This window comes from Culex quinquefasciatus, chromosome 3, assembly GCF_015732765.1.
Source record: "Culex quinquefasciatus strain JHB chromosome 3, VPISU_Cqui_1.0_pri_paternal, whole genome shotgun sequence".
In the NCBI taxonomy this organism is placed as follows: domain Eukaryota; kingdom Metazoa; phylum Arthropoda; class Insecta; order Diptera; family Culicidae; genus Culex; species Culex quinquefasciatus.
This window is the reverse complement of record NC_051863.1, coordinates 157,193,628-157,212,998: the sequence shown is the minus strand read 5'-3', so window position 1 is coordinate 157,212,998 and position 19,371 is coordinate 157,193,628. Positions and strand designations below refer to the sequence as shown.

The following is a 19,371-nucleotide window of genomic DNA, read 5'->3' as shown; positions in this document are numbered from 1 at the left end:
ACATAGTGACTGTTTGACGTGGGAAATATGAAAAACCCGGTACCGTGTTCGGTTTGAGTTGATGGTTTTAAAATTAGCTCCGGCGGCTTTTACTATTGGAGTCGCAAAATTAGTTCGAAAAATAAATATACGGGTAATTTTGATGTTTTTTTTTTCTGCTAGCACACACGCGTCACACTTACGGCCGGCAATAAATTTGCGACGAGCTGGTTGCGCGTTGCACAACGCTTGACAAAAAACGGCTCAATCCTAAGCGATATAGGTCACTCTGTGTGGTGGGTTAAGTAGTGAGACATGCGAATTGCAGCGAAGATGGGATTAACATTAATTTAGAACTTATTTTAGAATACAGTACAGTACAGGTTCTGCTCAGACAAACAGTCGTAAATTTCTTAAAAAATCAATCAATCAGGAATTCAACGGTCATTTTGAATAATTGAAAACTCACCACTGCAATTTGGAATTCACCACCGATCTATTGGCCCCCAACAGCTGCCAAATGCCGACCATTAGACGGTAAAAACCAACAATAAACAGCTGGCAGGATTTTCGTACCAACTCCTAATCCTGGGTTCCCGAGGCTTGTTTACACACAAATCATAAAATACCAAGTGGATGGTTTTGTTGTACCATGGCGCGGTGGCAAGTTGCCTGACATCAATCGGAACATTTTCCGCGGAAAATTGTGCGGCACACACCGTTCACTTTTCGGTGTTTGTAGTAGAAACGTGGCAATGCAAAGCAGGCACGTCAAAAATGTTCATAAATCTTTCACGGCTTATAAATGAGTTGCCCACACGCACCAGTAGTAGTAGGTAGTCGAGAATGTCCGGAAAATTGTACACCAATTTATGGGTCGCGGGAATAAATTAACCACTACGGGACGTTGTTGCAGTCAGCAAAGTTAATGCCATACTATCCGTTTTAATAAAATGTGGGAGCTTTTTACTTGAGGTGAAACAAAAGTTGTGTGATCAATAAATTTGCACTTCACAATGATCGTTAAAAAGTTATGATAACCGCTTGGGTTGCAGACATTAATCAAATGGATCATTAAAACTCCCAAAAGTTCATATCATGTTTTCAAAACATTTGTCTTGTTTCGGTTTAAAACGACAAAATAAGCAGTATGGAATCATTTTCTTAAAAAAAAAACCTTATTTAGAGATACGCCACGTTCAAATATTAACCTAGAACAGTTGAAGTGAGCGGGCCGCGAAAGCCGTCACGAAAAAAAAGTTTCCCATGCAAATTTTGAGTTGCGTATTTAGTGGGCGGACTCCGACGAGGCCCACTGGCCATCTGTCGGTGATAACGCGCAACTCACGAAAACTGTCATCTTAGGGTCCGGCTGTGATATGCCAATGATAGAAATAAATGCCGTCCTCCTTTTTGTTCGGAAAACCCAATTTCAAGCTTTATTTTCAAAATATTTGAGCAAATAACAATGGTCAAATGATTGATTAAAAATTACAATTTCCTAATGATTTGAGATTTGAAAATTTGCAAGGATTAATTAAATCAGGGATCAGAGCGTATTTAATATGAGAAGAATACATCATGTATTATAACCTTCAGATGGCCGACTGGTTAGAGTCCCAGACCATCAATCCAGAGGTGTGAGTTTGAATCCCGCCTGATTCAGTTTCGTTTTTGTTCCGATTCCTGATTCCAAATTTCAAAGGTCCGACCGGGATTTGATCCCTGAACCTTCTGCTTGTGAGGCAGAAGCCGTAACCATTAAGCCACGGAGCCGGTTAATTTTTCCCGCAATCGACAGTTTCACTGAAATGATATATTTATTATTTTGGCAAAACATATAGTTGCCTCCTCATGGCCACCGAAGCTATTTTGCGATTTACTAGCGAAATTAGGAATAACAATTTGGTACGCAGATAAAATGTGACGGTTTAATATAACCTGTTTTCGATGTAATTTTACATCGAAATACATCACCGAAACCATCACATTTTATTTTAACTTACACCCAAAAGAAAAATATATCTCAAAATCTGCAATAGTGGATTTGCTGCAGAAAATGTCACATTTTATAACATTTTTTTGCAGCAAGCCCGTAGATCATTTTTGCCCGCGTGTAAACATTTCAGCGATCTGCAGTTCTCACCAACACATATAATGCTGGCCCGTCCCGAGCAACACTCCAAAGAGAAGTAACGTCATGATTCGAATTCCCGGACGCTTCGAAACCCGGACACTTCAACTTGTTTTATGTATTATTTGGATATAAGTTCGCATTATGAATGTCAAAACTGTGTTATTTTATGAATTCTAACATCAACTTTCATTTAAAGTTTGTTCGAACGCTGTAGTTAATGCCAAAACAATTAAATTAAATAAAATTATAAGTTTTCCAAAAATGCGAAACATTTCAACGGAAATATTTCATAGGCGTCCGAAGCACCGGGAAGGCAAAGCAGAAATTTATGGTTTTGATTTCCTTAAATTCTAGCAAATTTTTATATAAAATATCGATTGTTTTGATGTTAACAGTTTATTTGAGACCTTAAGAATGCCATTAACTAACATTTCAGTCCAAATTTGTGCGATTCATTAGCAAAAATGAGTGTCTGGAATTCGAAGCAAAAGTGTCCGGATTTCGAATCAGCTTTTATCAGTGTCCGGGATTCGAAGCACAACAAGTCATTTGAGTTTTCAAATTCTGATGAAAAATTGTTAGAAAAGACATAATATGCATGCATTCTCTTAAAACTGACTGTTAATACTACATCCTGATGATATTTCTTCATTTCCAACTTATTACATGATTTTTTGTCAGCTAAAACGAAAATTATATGCTACTAAGTGTCCGGATTTCGAATCATGACGTTATATGTTGGTGTTCTTTCACTCTCGTTTCATCAAGCGTCCATGGCGCGGTGGTAGCGTATCGGATCAATATCCAAAGAGTTGGTTGTTCAATCCTCGTTCTGTTAAGGGGTTTTTTTTGTGAAAAAACATACAAAAAGCTGTCGGTAATGTCGATAATTGTCGGTAACGGGCAAAAATGTCATACCCCTATATCGCAAAAAAAAGCATGAGGACAGTTTTCATGCAGATTCTGATATACTTTCATGCCGCCATGCATCAAAATCATGCGACCGCCGTTTGGGTGTACATAACATGTAAAATTACAAATAAGTCGATGTAAACCTCCACATTTTTAGAGGCAATTTTACATTTTTTTCTGACTCAAAATCTGTCAACATTGCTCGACATTTACACTTCTGTGTTGTTGTCCATGCAATGATGTTATTAAATATTTGAAAAAAGAGCTTTGTCGTCGATTTGGATCGTTTGGCAAAATCACTTTTTTTGAAAATCGGCATTTCATAATAATTACAGTGCCATTCCGTTTTTGGCAACACGACTTTTCGACACATTTCTTCTCGTCAAAACTGTCAGATAAATGAAACTAACTTGTTTTTCTATTTCACTTTATTATTTACCTTTTTTTATTTTAAATTGTTGATCGAACGCCAATCTAAAACTTCACACAATAATGAACAAATTAAAAAATGACGTTGATTTTTGACAACCAAAAATGTTTGAAAAAGTCGTGTTGCCAAAAACGCGATTTCACTGTAATAATCCTGAATTATTATTTTGATTTTTTTTTTATCTTGAAAGCAGCTTTAGAAAAGGTTGAACTTTGAATCGAAATTGAAATTGCGGACATTTAAACATATTGTCCGTTTCTCTCGAAGGTACACGCCGCGCGGCATTTCAGAATGTGCCGCAGACATTGTTGCCAGCGATTTTCTGTACTTTTGGTGCAATAAAAAACATACCCGGCAACAATGCCATGCGATTCGAAGAAGAAGAACAACAAAAACAAAACGCGTAGTATGGGATTTGCCAGCGCGCGGATAATTCTAACTTTCAAGGATGGACAAAAATGCCATAAAAAATATTGTTATTTTTACCTCAAACTCGATTACAAAACAGATCAGTTATCTTTTTTTATCGCAAATTTGTATTAACTTCTAAAAGTGAGTTGAGAAATTCTTTTAAATTAATATTAATATTATATTTGAGACTACTGATCGAATCACTTTAGGAAATTTTTCGTCAATTCTTTTTGCAAGTTTTGATTTTATGATCCTTTTTGAGTAAAATAAGAAAATTAAACTCGAAAGCTTGAAAGGTTGATATTTTTGAGTATTAGTCCTAATCAATTCTCAAATATTTGCCTTATAAATTCAATCGATAATCAAATCTCTAATTTTGTTGCAAATAAAATATTTTTTCATGGAAAAATGGCTACATAATTTTTAGTCTCTCGTAAAATAAATATTTAGCTAAATACAATTATAAAATTCCATTTGTTTATATTTAATACTGTTATGGTAGGTAACTGTGTTTGCGTTCAAGAGCAGGTCTACTGAGAAATTCTACTATTAGTGGAATTGATTTTTGAATATGATTTTCAACTAGAATTTAAATGATTATCTCTTTTAAACAACTAACAGAATGTGTTAAAATAAATCTAAAGCTGAAAATTCTGTTCTTTTTCTCGATTTCTTAAACCATTGTTGTTTACACATTTTTAGATTGTAAAATACGACCAAATAACGGTATTTGAAGACATTTTTCAACAGAATTCAACCGTAAACTCAACATGCATATTGGCATTTCTGCATTTTGGGGCACAGGCATTTCGGAATAAAAATCACTGAACGTACTGAACAAACAAAGTTCCCGGAATTCTTGCTTTCAAAAAAGCAAACAAAGTGTGGTATAGCAAAGAATGCATTAATAAAACATGGTCATAAGTGGGGGGAGATGGTGGTAACCCTGTCATGGGACAGGTCAACCAATGCCGATGTCGCTTGTCTTGTTCTGTTTTTTTTCGCGATAGCGTAGGTGGCATTTCCCATCAATACGGTGGTACAGTCGACGGTCGTCGCCCGTCCAGGAAAAACTTAGTACATTCTTGCAATATTTTGCCCAACCCACCAACCCTCGACGACACCAGCTGTTGTTGGTTATAAGTTACAATATTTGCTGCAGTCTACTTTGTGTTCTTCAGCAAGAAAGTGAGGGGAAAATAACACCCACAAATTCCTTTATAAAAAGGCAGAAAAAGGAAGGTCCTCAGGAATTGAGGTGGAAAAAATACGACAACGCTTTTCTCATTCCATCCAGCTGGACTGATGGTGATGTGTATGTTCCTTGGTACGTTCTGTAAAAGAGGGCCGCAAGGTCCAGGACTTGTACCTTTAGAGCAAATAATGCTGGTTCGCCTATTTTTTCGTCTTTTTTTGCTGCACACATTTCACCTTTTGGAGTACGGTATAGGCACGCTCTAATGAAGGACTTTTACATCCCTCAAACTACACAGTTAAAAAAAATAATTAGAAAATTTTTCAAAGTAAAATCTAATGGTGTGATTAATTCTTATGTGAAGTTTTATTCAAATTTATTATAAAAAAAAATAACCATTTTTTTTTACTATGTGTATCAAATGGAACTGAACTGCAAAAAAAAAGAGGACCCGTTTCTGATCCTGTCGTCCCTGTCCAGACCCGACACGCCGGCCACACGAAATTTATGCTCTGATGCGCGAGAACCGAGGTGGTGCCCGGAGTGTCTTCAGAAATAACTAGATTTTATGCCCATTTCGAATTTTGCTCCGCGGTGAAATGGTAAAGGTCAAGTCGTGTTACGAGGGTTACGAGGCGGAGCTCGTTAAATTATTGCCGCGACTAACACACAGGATGGCTGCCTGGCTGGCGAATTGGGAAAAAGGTCGGTTTAGGGAACAAGCTTCCTGGAATTGGTGTGGTTTTGAGATTATGGAGTGTTGGCGGAAATTTAGTGCCATCAATTAGGGGAAGCTGAATTTGACAACGTAATCAGGATGTGATATTAATTGGAGTCATTTCAAGGCGTAGATAATTTTTAATGATGCTGATTTCGGCGAAATCAGGAAAAACCTGGTATGGAACTTTATTTTGCCTTCAAAATAATGTGTCTTATTTTGTCATCAATTTTATAATTTAATAAGGCAGTTGGTTTGAATTGATAGTGAAAGTCTAATCTTTATCTTAAAAACTTGAATTACCGCCGAAACTATACTTTTTTGCTTTGTGCATTTTTCAATATTTCATCACCGCCCGTTTGGGCCGCCATCTTGAATTTAAAAATTCTAAATCACTTGAGGGTCGTTTAGGGGGTTTAGTTGAGGGGTTACATACATGAGCACACACTTAATTTTATTGAAAATATGTTTTCAGAGTTTTGAAGAGTTTTGCCGAGATATAGCTCTTTGAAGTTAACAGTTTCAAAAAACGGGTGCCACGATATCTCAACACACTGTCTTGACCAAATCGGCTCAAAATTTAGGTGAAGACTCGTTAAACCGGTCCTGTGTGCATGATGAAGGCCGACTTTCTATTTTAAAAAATGATAAAAATATATTTTATGTTTTTGATGTAAAAAATCTTCAGTTTTTGATTTTTGTATTTTTTAAAAGCATAATTTAAAAATCGGGCTTCGTCATGCACATAATATATGTCTTGAGAGTCTTCACCCTGAATTTCAGCCAATTTGGTCCACCCCATCTTGAGATATCGTGTCACCCGTGTCAACTCGGTGTTTAAAGAAAAATGAACAGAAAGTTTGACAGTTTTCTTTGCGCATGGCCAAATTTTGAGCTTAAATCGTTTCTTACTCAGTTCAATCATGAAGGATCTTCATGAAACTCTCAGGAGTGATTGAAAATCATCTTTTTAGGGGATTTAATAAATTTTCTGCATGACGAAATTTTGTGATTTTCTACATTATATTTTCTTATATTTTTTATATGTTTGTATATGTACTTTAATGAAATTTAGATATAGTTCACCATTATCAAGTTAAAGCTTTTACTTTTTTGAAAATATTAGCAGTTTTTCATTTTTTTAAATTAGTGCACATGTATGCCCCTTTTAGGAAAAAATATTTTTGAAAATCTGAGAGGGTTAAAAATTTAATATTACGCCCTTTTGAAATGTTAGTCTTGATTTATTTATTTTTTCGGTTGGCATTTGATGTCCCCTAAAACATATCAAAAAATAAAAAAAATTAAAATAGTTTTTTTGCAAATCAAGTTCAAAGTTTTAGTGACAAAAAGTTAAATAAAAAATCACCATTTTTTACCGTATATTTTTTTTCAGTGTAGTCCTTATCCGTATCTACAACTTTGCCAAAGATACCAAATCGGTCAAAAAATTCATTCAAGAGATATAATTTTGAATTTTTATACATCATTTTTGTATGGACAGCTGCCAAATTTGTATGGAAAATTATATGGACAAACTAATGATGCAAAATGGCTTCTTTGGGCATACCGAAGGCACCAAAAAAGTTTCAGCCAGATAAAAATAATACCGTAAAACGGGGTGACTTTGATAGGTTTGCGATTTTTCCGCAAAATGATGAGCACAATTAAAATACGTACGGAATTGTTTTAAATAATTCTGACCATGGAAGAGAACTGTTCAAAGAATCTCAAAAAGAATTTTTCATAAAATTTTTAAAAGTTTAAAAAGTTAGTTAAAGAAAATGTTGATGAAAGTCATTATTTTAAACTTTTTAAAGTGTCATGATTTTCTCAATGAACATGATTTTGAATCGGAAAACGGAACGCATTTTCGGATTTTTTTGGACAATGTTCCATTAGAAGAAGGTTAAATAAGTTTGTAAATAATAAATAATATGTGTTTTTGAAAAACAATATAAAAAAATCTTCAAATTTATAGACAATTTCAGTTGAACAAATTGCATGTAAAACGTAAAAACTGGTGATTATAGTGCTTCGAATTCAGTATAAAATGCAATATAAATCGATAATTTTATAAACAAAACTAGTTTTAACAAATTTCAGGCAAAATTCCAACTTTTTAACAATTTTACCTAAAATTTATATTTATTTTGTTAAAAACCTTATAAACTTAGTCAACTAAATATAAAAATTTATTTTTTTTATTAAAAATAATATCAGCAACTTCAGTGATGGTACATTTAACGTACGAATAAAGTTTGAACATCTTAAATATGATTTTAACAACAAAACTATGATTGCCAAAGTCACCCCGGAATTTAAACTAAGAATTTTTTACGTAACTATTTTTCTAAACACTATTGAATTTTTTTTCCAAAAAACTTGGACTTTATGTGGCCTACCCCAGTACATGTTTTAAAAATAATAATCTTGAGTAAAACCTTACCTGTTGGAAAATATTCCAAAAACAAATTGAAATCCTATCAAAGTCACCCCGGTTTACGGTACAAAAAAAATAAAATTAAAAAAAACGATTTCGTAGAGAATTGCTAATCTGATGGGAAGGTTGATCGATTTTTTGCCAAAAAAAAAGGTTTAATTTTAAATATACAAATGATATTCTTGAAATTGATTTCTTGCCATCAGCGATGGAAAAATCATCATCAAAAGAAAATCATTGGATGTTCATCAAGAGAAAAAATCCGAAGGGAGCATGCTCTCCTCTCTCGCGCACGAAAGATCGGTAAAAAGAATCTAACAAAAATCATCATCTTGATTATTCGGCGGAACATCTTTTTCACTACTACACTTGCATTGCAAGTCTTGCAAGTGTAACGTTACACGTCGGAAATTGACCTGTCACATTTTGTAGATGGGCAATGTGTGTAAACAAAGTGAAAAAAAATTTAAGTGGTGCTGATAAGGAAATTCATAAAAAAATCATCAGCAGATTGATTTTCTGGGAGAATTTCGGGAGCTATGCGTGATTTGTCTCCTCTCTCTTTCGCTGGTGAAAACAGTTCGCAAGCGAAATTGATTGTTTTGCGATTATTCCTTCCCTGCTTGCTATAGAAAGCGAAATAAAATATCAGGATTTTTTCGCGTACTTTTTTTTCAAAAATGTCTAGTTATATGACCTACAACTTTGCCGAAGACACCGAATCGATCGGAAAATTTCTTTTCAAGAAAAAATCAAGAACAATTTGGTATGAAGGCTGGACTGAAGAAACCAATTATGCAAACAGCTTATTTGAACGTAAGCAATCGATGGACGATGCTTCATCCAAATGAAAAGACTTCACAAAGCTTAAACAAATCTCAAAAATGTCTTGAGCAATTTTTCCGCATCAGTTATTTTGAAAGATCTCTCTTTTATATAATTGTTGTATTCATTAGGCTCTTAACATAATTTAATTATTTAAAAATGGCCTTGATTTAACACATGTTTAAAAAAAAAGAATTTTGTTCAATCATCCTTTAACGAAGATTTTTACTACACGTTAAGCTACACGTTAATTGCCCACTCACTATAACCATTTTTTTTTCACCGCACCCCATCGTTGCCACTGCAAGCACCTGCTTCGACCCATCATCCCAACCCATCCACACCATCGGAAACCACTTCATTGCAGCAAAAATTAGCACCCCTTTAAAGCTGATGAGGCTTTCAGATTTCTTTCATTCGCCAAATGTCGGGAAGCAATTAAAATGATTAAATTTTGGGACCCCCTTTTCGTGGCAAATCCACACTCTAAACTGTGGGATTAGCCGGGATTGGATCCTTTCGCTCGGATCACGTAACGGGGATGAATTGGGCATTACATCGCCCCCACTGGGACAAAAAATAACAACAACGACGCATTGCGCGACCGGCACCTGTTATGATCTGTTTGTTACTGAAGAACAAAAACAGACAACCGGGGGAGGGAGGGGGAAGAAATCACAGTAAAAAAAAAGTTTGTCGAAATTTGGTGTGGGATTTGAACTCGGGCTCTTTTGATTACACAATGTCATCATCGTTTTTAGTTACTGTGCCCAACTCTGTTTTGCGTTGTTTTTGGTGCAATAATCCATCCATGATACTTTCTTGCAGAATTTCAGAGCTCCGCACAGGACCATGTGTTTGCAAATGTGTTCCTGACATTTGAGAGTAATGGGCTGTTCAGAATTTACGAGGGCTGCTGCAGCTGAAAGGAAAGACCTTTATATTTCTGGGATCTGGGTTGTACGGGGTTGGACCGGAGATTAGAACGGGAGGGAATGTGTGTTTTGGGTGGGATCTTGCCGCCATCAATGTCACCTGTCGTCGCCGTTGTCTTTAAGGTTATACACGTTGCCAAAAATGCTCCGCAAACGAACTGTTAAATTAGCTTAATTGTCTAGATGCAATTTGGTACCAGCAAGCTTTGAAGGGTGGGACGGTGTATGACGGAAAATATGAGAACACCAAACAATTACCAAAATACCGAAAAAGAACTAATGTGGCGTTTGACACAGCAGGCCTCGCTTGATTCATCATTATGGGTTGCGGTCGGATTACCGGTGTTTCGGTGAACAGAAAACCCGGTTTTCTTTCTTCAGTCATTTCAAGGTTAATTTAAGTAATTGGACATCCATTTTCCACGAATCCAAATCTGACATTTTCAATGCATAATGCTCAAATTTCCCCCAACCAACCAAAGCGTCAATTAGCAGACAAGATTCAAAACATCAACCAGTGCACATAGAGAATATGCCAGCCCGGGTCAGGTCAGGTCAGACCATGTGGCCGATGTGGCTCAACTTTAATTGCGACCACACAGCCAGGAGTGACACACACACACAACATTGATGGCTAGTGTCTAGTGTTTCTGTGAAATTCAATTATCGCACACCCCACCAGATTCTGTGTTCTGGCCAGGACAGGCTTCCACCTAGATATTAGCCGACATGGATTACCAGTGTATCGTGATTTACACTATCGTGCGGATTACGCCGTACCATCCGTACAACTCACTGTCCGAGCTGGAGGCTGACCAGCACGGGTGCATCGACTGGATTAAGTTTTATATTAAAAGGTTTGTTTTGTTGAGGTTTCACAGGTGGGGGGCTGGATCTGCAGTCCGGAGATTAAATAGCACTTGCTCTATTATCTGTAAACATGCTTTGTTTGCTTTTCTTGGGAACATACTGATATGCAACTGCGATGTTAATGCCTCTAAACTCATATTGAGATTTCCCCATAATTTCGTAGCCGGCCTACGGATATTGGAAATACAATGAAAATTGTGGCGTTATTGTATCAAAATTTGTAACTAATTCAAAACTTTATTAATTCCCTCAATATAAATCTCATTTTATGGGAACTACGATTTCCTTTAGACAACTTTAAAAAAAATGAGTCATACAAGTAAAATTAAGAATTTTACTTGTATGACTCATTTTTTAAAAGTTGTCTAAAGGAAATCGTAGTTCCCATAAAATCAGTCTTCGTTTTGTATGAGTTTGATGTTTTTTTTTCATCAATTAAAAAAAAGAAGTAGTTTTTTGCCCAATATTATATTCTTAAAATGACTTAATCTAGCAGTTTTTTCCGACTTAAAATTATGTTAAGTTCTCGACACTAACCATCAATTATGAAATTACAGCCTCATACACTGTACCTCAAAAGTTGCAATATATTGAGTATGTCAAAACTTGAAAAAAAAACAATATCGAGCGATAAAAAATCTTCAGCAAAAAATGTCATGCTCACCGGGAGCGAAATTCGGAAAAAAAATCTAACCAAACTAATCTCGTGAGCAAAATTTGAATAACATGGCGGCTCTAAAATCTATTTCTAAAAATAGGCTCTAAAATTTCTTTCTAGTTTACTTGTTTATTCGCAGACGAGCAAATGTTTGGAAACAAGGTGGAAATTAGAAAACCTAGTTCACTGTTTGATAATTGTTTTAGGGTTAAGGAGAAATTTTCGTCATCCTATATGCCCACTATCACTTTCGTCAGTGAAGGAGCTTGTAAGAAACGTATAACTTCAAATAAAAAACGCTCAAAAAATGGAAAGATTTTTTCTTATGTGTGTGTTTATAATTTATAGGACCTTTTAAAAAAAAGACACTAGAAATATTTAAAAACTCCTCTAAAATTCAAAGGTTTAAAAATTCTAAAATAATAAATTTATAAAATTTCTTAAATTCAATATTTTTATTTAATTTTAAAATTTGAATTCAAAACTTTCAAAATTCTATAATTCTTAAACTCTATCCATAAAATCCTAAAATATTATAATTGTATAGTTCTAAAATATAAAATAAATATTCTAATATTCTTAAATTACAAAATTCAAAAATCTTAAAATTCTAAGATTTTAAAATTCTTAAATTCTTAAATTCTGAAATTCCAAAATTCTACAATTCTAAAATTATGAAATTCTATAATTCTAAAATTCTAAAATTTTAAAATTCTAAAATTCTGAAATTCTAAAACTCTAAAATTCCAGAATTCTAAAATTCCAGAATTCTAAAATTATGAAATTCTATAATTCTAAAATTCTAAAATTCTAAAATTCTTATATTCTAAAATTCTAAAATTCTAAAATTCTAAAATTCTAAAATTCTAAAATTCTAAAATTCTAAAATTCTAAAATTCTAAAATTCTAAAATTCTAAAATTCTAAAATTCTAAAATTCTACAATTCTAAAATTCTAAAATTCTAAAATTCTAAAATTCTAAAATTCTAAAATTCTAAAATTCTAAAATTCTAAAATTCTAAAATTCTAAAATTCTAAAATTCTAAAATTCTAAAATTCTAAAATTCTAAAATTCTAAAATTCTAAAATTCTAAAATTCTAAAATTCTAAAATTCTAAAATTCTAAAATTCTAAAATTCTAAAATTCTAAAATTCTAAAATTCTAAAATTCTAAAATTCTAAAATTTTAAAATTCTAAAATTCTAAAATTCTAAATTTCTAAAATTCTAAAATTCTAAAATTCTAAAATTCTAAAATTCTAAAATTCTAAAATTCTAAAATTCTAAAATTCTAAAATTCTAAAATTCTAAAATTCTAAAATTCTAAAATTCTCAATTTCTAAAATTCTAAATTTCTAAAACTCTAAAATTCTAAAATTCGTAACTTCTTAAATTCTAAAATTCAAAAAATTCCAAAATTCTAAACTGTTCTAAAATTCTAAACTTCTACAATTCTTAAATTCTGAAATTCGAAAATTTTTAATTAAAATTCTGAAAAATTTACAAAAAATCTTATGTTTTAAAAATCTGAAACTTCAAAAGGAATGAACGAATTCAAAAATAAAAAATTAAATTAAATTCAAGAGTATCAAACAAGACACAAACTGATTGAAAACTAATTTACTTAATTAACACTAATCAAATGTTTCGAATGTATTGTATAACGTTTTTTATGTTTGATTAATACAAAGGCTTGTTAATCTTTTTACAATTCGACGTCGTCGTGCTATCTTGTCGCACCCACCATTTTGACGATCCGAGAAAAACGCGTTTTAATGTTTGACCTTGAATATTCAAAAACGAGAGCACGCAATGTAAACAATAACAAACACGTTTTGTTTGGCTCACCATTCTGTGCATTGTCCCAAAGTTTGGTTGAAGTTGGTTGCTGGAGTCCCGAGTTATAATTACAAATGTTTACGGTAGTCTAGCTTGTACGTGCGACAAACGCATCCTGACTTTCCTGCCCTGAAATCCCTTTGGTCTTTTGTCGCACTTACATCAATTTTCATGGAGTGACAAGATAGCACGATAAGATTGAAACTACTTTCATATGTAAAGTGACAAAAATGCACGGAGTTTTTTCGGTTTTTGTTGAATATCTCAGGATTGAAATCGAATTTTGGGGATCTGTGAAGGTCAAAAGGTGAGGCATTGTGAGCTGCACAAAATGGCGTTCTTAATTCAATTTGACCCAAAATGCACGTACGACAAGTTAGCACGATGGCGACGAATTGTTCAATTTTGGATCACTGATCGAACCACTGATATGTTTTAATTCTTTTATTGATATTTTGTAAATAAGTAATAATTGCATATAACTGTAATAAATTTTGCAACGGGCTTGGAATCTGAAAAAAATATTGTACTCTAAAAACTGTTCTCCCCATTCAAACTTTATGCCCGATTCACCCTAGTTTACGGTAACGAGTTCCCAAAAACGTCTCGTCATCTTTCGCCACACTCTTTCCAAGAATTCCCTTCAACTTTATCGTCTTCTCGCCTCGCCGATGCTGACAGCATCTCTTTCAGCGGTTTATTGCAAAACGATGAGGCACCACCGCACACCTTCTCGACACTTGTGCTGGGTTGGCCCACAACCACAATAATAATTCACCAATAAAAGTGGCTATTTTTAGACGGACGGATGTTCGATATTGGTTCCTACCTCTTCCACCGCAATTTTCTTGGATTGCCGATGTTTGACGAGATTTTTATTGCTTGCTGCTGCTCTTCGTCGTTGGTTCAAGCCGGGTTCGGGGACCACTTTTCGTGACACTTTTATTTACCCTCGGCCCCGAGTTCTTCTCAATATGTACAGAGAAGATGTGCGCTATTAAAAGTTTTGTCGTGTAAACGAATTCACTGCTTTCGCTGGTCGAAGCACTTTCAGGAGTGCTGTCTCAAGCTGGATTTGAACTCGGGACGCCAGCTTTAAACACGTGCCTTTACCGTCAGAGCCACTTCCATAGCATTACAATTACAAAACAGTTTCAAATTGGAAAACCAAATTCGATTGATTTTGCCTGTATTCGCTTGTGGCGATTGTTCTCTAGCAAAGCAAAGCGCTATGCAAATTCGATTTTCAGAGCTTTTCCTTTCCCCCCAAATCGAATTTTTCGAAGGACTATGTCTGTTTACAAGCTCTCCAATATAGAGAGATCACAAAAAAGTGTGCTTGTGGGGGAGGGGGGAAAGGATTTCCCATTTCCGCCGGCAATTTCCTGAACAGATGTTGGCTTTTCGCAAGCACTTTGCATGTGTTTTCGCCCACCCCCAGGATGTTTTTGTGCAAGCGAATTGATCGTTTGACCAGAGCCAAGAATTTTAATGTTTTATCAGCTGGAACAAGTTACAAATCAAATTAAGTCAGCAATTTTGGCTATAGCCTGACGCCAGCAAAGTTCTGCGATAACCATCCGAGCTGGCAAGGCGTGACAAAATGATAATTTTTCGCCAAATTTAGAAACTTGATTATTCTTCTAGATAAATTAAATTCTCCACTCTGATTGAAGCTCGTTCGCACTTTTCTGGCAACCACTTTTGAGCAGAATCGTTTTACTCGTGCACGAAGCTGTAGATGAGAAATGGTTTTGATTTCAATTTTGCACCCACCAACCTTTTAGTGCTAGGTCATTTCCGCTGGTTTTGGTTTATGCAACTTTTTGAATTTTGACTGTATGAAGAAATTTTCTGAATTAGCCGATTTAGAAATTTAAACTCCAGGTTTAATCTTTTTTGATTACACCAAACAAAGCGATACTTACCCTTGAACAACTGTGTAGAGCGTTTTTTCTCCCATTTTGGGTATCAAAATTACGCAATTTTCCCTCCCTTGTTCGAGGTGAATGCAGCTCATACACTGAAATCAAGAATCTGGATTGTTGGGCGGCCGATTTAATTTACGCTTCCCAAATTGGCTCGTTTTGAAGGGTGCTTTTTGTTGGATCCGGCCGTGACCCGTATTAACGCGGTCCACACCAAAAGGACCAGACGATTACGAACAGAAACAAACAAATTAAAACAATGTTCTTTACTAGAACTAACAAACGAACGACTACATTTATTTACGAACAACGAAAGAATCAACAAAACATAACAACACTTTAAAATGACAGATCACATCTATGCGCTGTCACGGCATCAACCAGTGACAGCTATGCTGCAACTGGAGAGCCCGAGAGCCCAGCGGCGCAGAGTGCACGAATAGACTCGGCTTCCTGGTGTACACTCTCGCAGTGTTGCCGTCCACAAGACTTTTAAAATGGTTCGACTTTCCCATAACTTTGCTGCCGGCCAGCAATTTTTTCGAATAATTCACCTTATGCCAACTGAAATCAGCTAATAATTTGTTTCTCAAAAGCATCATCCTAAATCGGATCTAGATGAAACCCCAAATTTTCACAAGAAAATTAAAACAACCTTATCTTTTCTCCCACAGAGCCGTAGCGGCCTACCTGCGAGCCCTGAACCTGTCGCCGTACAATGCGGTCGTGCACGGCAACCTGGCCTGCGTGTACTACGAGCAGGGCCTCATCGATCTGGCCATCGACACGTACCGCCGGGCGATCGAGCTGCAGCCCAACTTCCCCGACGCGTACTGCAACCTGGCGAACGCCCTCAAGGAGAAGGGTCAGGTCCAGGAGGCGGAAGATTGCTACAACACGGCGCTGCGCCTGTGCCCGAACCACGCCGATTCGCTGAACAATCTGGCCAACATTAAGCGCGAGCAGGGCTACATCGAGGAAGCCACCCGGCTGTACTTGAAAGCGCTGGAGGTGTTCCCCGAATTTGCGGCGGCGCACTCGAATCTGGCGTCGGTTCTGCAGCAGCAGGGTAAGCTGAACGAGGCGCTGTTGCATTACAAGGAGGCGATTCGCATCCAGCCGACCTTTGCCGATGCGTACTCGAACATGGGCAATACGTTGAAGGAGATGCAGGACGTGGCCGGGGCACTTCAGTGCTACACCCGGGCCATTCAGATTAACCCGGCGTTTGCCGATGCACACAGCAATTTGGCGAGTATTCACAAGGATTCCGGCAATATTCCGGATGCCATTCAGTCGTACAGGACGGCTTTGAAATTGAAGCCGGACTTCCCGGATGCTTACTGCAATCTGGCCCACTGTCTGCAGATCGTCTGCGATTGGACAGATTACGAGGCTCGTATGAAGAAGCTGGTTGCGATCGTGGCCGATCAGTTGGACAAGAACCGGCTACCGTCGGTCCATCCACATCACTCGATGTTGTACCCGTTGTCACACGATTTCCGTAAGGCCATCGCCGCCCGGCACGCAAATCTCTGCTTGGAGAAGATCAACATCCTCCACAAGCCACCGTACAAATTCACGCGGGAACTCACCGGCCGGCTGCGAATCGGCTACGTCAGCAGCGACTTTGGAAACCATCCGACGTCCCACTTGATGCAGTCAATCCCCGGAATGCACGACCGCTCGAAGGTTGAGGTATTCTGCTATGCGCTCAGTCCCGACGATGGAACCACGTTCCGGAGCAAGATTTCCCGCGAAACGGAACACTTTATCGAGCTGTCACAGATTCCTTGCAATGGAAAGGCCGCCGATCGGATCCACGCCGATGGAATTCACATCTTGGTCAACATGAACGGCTATACCAAGGGAGCTCGGAACGAGATCTTCGCCCTGCGACCTGCACCCATTCAGGTTATGTGGCTTGGATATCCGGGCACGAGTGGAGCCAGCTTCATGGACTATATTGTCACAGACTCGGTCACCTCGCCGATAGAACTAGTCGATCAGTACAGCGAGAAGCTCGCGTACATGCCACACACATACTTCATCGGTGACCACCGGCAAATGTTCCCCCATCTGAAGGAACGGGTCATCGTGAGCGGAAAGTCGCAATCCAACCAGCTGGTGGACAACGTAGCCGTCATCAACGCGACCGACCTGTCCCCACTGGTAGAGAACACCGACGTCAAAACGGTCCGCGAAGTCGTCCACGCCAACAAAACCGTCGAAATCCAGCACAAGATCGTTGAACTCCCCACGACAACCCCAGTCGAAACGATGATCGCATCCGGTCAGATCCAAACCTCGCTCAACGGAGTCGTCGTCCAGAATGGCCTCGCCACTACGCAAACCAACAACAAGGCAGCCACCGGCGAGGAAGTCCCCCAGAACATCGTGGTCACGACCCGGCAACAGTACGGCCTGCCAGACGACGCCGTCATCTACTGCAACTTCAACCAACTGTACAAAATCGACCCGCACACGCTGACCTCGTGGTGCAACATCCTGAAGCACGTGCCCAACGCCGTTCTCTGGCTGCTCCGCTTCCCCGCAGTCGGCGAAGCCAACATCCAAGCTGCGGCCCAACAGCTCGGCGTCGCGCCCGGCCGGATAATCTTCTCCAACGTGGCCGCCAAAGAAGAGCACGTGCGCCGTGGCCAACTGGCCGACGTGTGTCTCGACACGCCGCTTTGCAACGGCCACACCACCTCCATGGACGTGCTCTGGACGGGAACGCCCGTGGTGACGCTACCCGCTGAAACGCTGGCCTCACGGTAAGTCAAATCAATCAACTAGTCTAAAAAACCCCAACTTACGAGTAATCCCTTCCTCACAGAGTGGCCGCCTCGCAGCTGGCCACGCTCGGCTGTCCGGAGCTGATTGCGCGCAGCCGCCAAGAGTACCAGGACATTGCCATCAAGCTGGGCACGGACAAGGAGTACCTGCGGGCGATACGGGCCAAGGTGTGGGTGGCGCGCTGCGAAAGCCCCCTCTTCGACTGCAAGCAGTACGCCCAGGGCCTGGAGACGCTGTTCTACAAGATGTGGGAGCGGTTCGGCCGCGGCGAGCAGCCCGATCACATTTCCGCCAAAGACGGGGCGCTGACGAGTGCGTCCAAGTAAAACATAGTCACACACACACAGAGAGAGATCGCAACACAAAACTACTAAACGCAGCCAGAGATAAACCGTAGATTTGTAGGGGAACAATTTTTACCTTCTAAAAATTGTGAATTTTCTTAGTGTATAAGAGTTCTATTTTTTTGATTGAACGGAAATCGCATCCTTGTAAGTGGGATCGGCACGACAAAATTCCAGAAAAAAAAACTGAAATTAAAACACAACACCCTCGTTGCTTTTGAGTTGTTTTAATTTGATTAAATTATTTTATTGCAAACCAATTTACAGCTGGTAAGGAATTGTAAAAAGTTTAATCTACGCGTTGACACGCGGTTTGTTAGGAGTAAGTAAATTCTAGTGATATTTAACTTTGCTAACAGGTAGTTTTAGAGATGTAGATGTGCTTTACTTTTAATATAAAATTTGCTCTGAAATTTATTTTTGATTCACGACACCCTTTAAACTATCAGCAACCAAACACACTTTAGTTCAATTATCTATACGATGTAGGTGGCGCCACCTTTTCGCCAGTTACTGGTTGCATTTCGGTAATTGTGCGCATTGCGACCAAACAAACCGTGCATAGTTTACGCGTGTGCGTACCCGCACATGCCGTAGAGAGTTCTACCAAATGGGTTGGCATAAATTTGACAAACATGTAAACAGATTAAAACGCCGATGGAACAGCTGAAAAAATCTTCGAACGGCCTGTTTCGATGAGGCAATAACATTTCTTGTACATATATTTTTGCTATAGGTTTAGTGAAAATCATCATAAAACTTATATTTTCCGAGGATTATAGACACATTCGTGGATGTAATATTACCGAATAAATTCATGTTACTTAATATGGAAATTAGTTGTGCTTACCATATCACAGTCCATCCCAGTCTTATTAAGCTGAATTTAACCATGAAAACTAGCGTTTCCCAAACATAGAATTTTTATTCTAGTAGCATACCATTCGAA

General features: G+C 37.8%; 1 protein-coding gene across 6 annotated transcripts in view; it reads left to right on the top strand.

Annotated features, from left to right (window-relative positions):
- LOC6036270 (UDP-N-acetylglucosamine--peptide N-acetylglucosaminyltransferase 110 kDa subunit) overlaps window positions 1-19,252 on the top strand; it is a 62,490-nt gene extending 43,238 nt beyond the window's left edge. For all 6 annotated transcript variants that reach the window (XM_038261615.1, XM_038261613.1, XM_038261618.1 and 3 more), the window contains exons 7-8: window positions 15,954-18,056; window positions 18,119-19,252. In XM_038261615.1, coding sequence (XP_038117543.1) covers window positions 15,954-18,056; window positions 18,119-18,404 — 2,389 coding nt within the window. In that variant the 3' untranslated portion in view covers window positions 18,405-19,252. The remainder of the gene's footprint in view (window positions 1-15,953; window positions 18,057-18,118) is intronic.
- The last annotated feature ends 119 nt before the right edge of the window (window positions 19,253-19,371 follow it).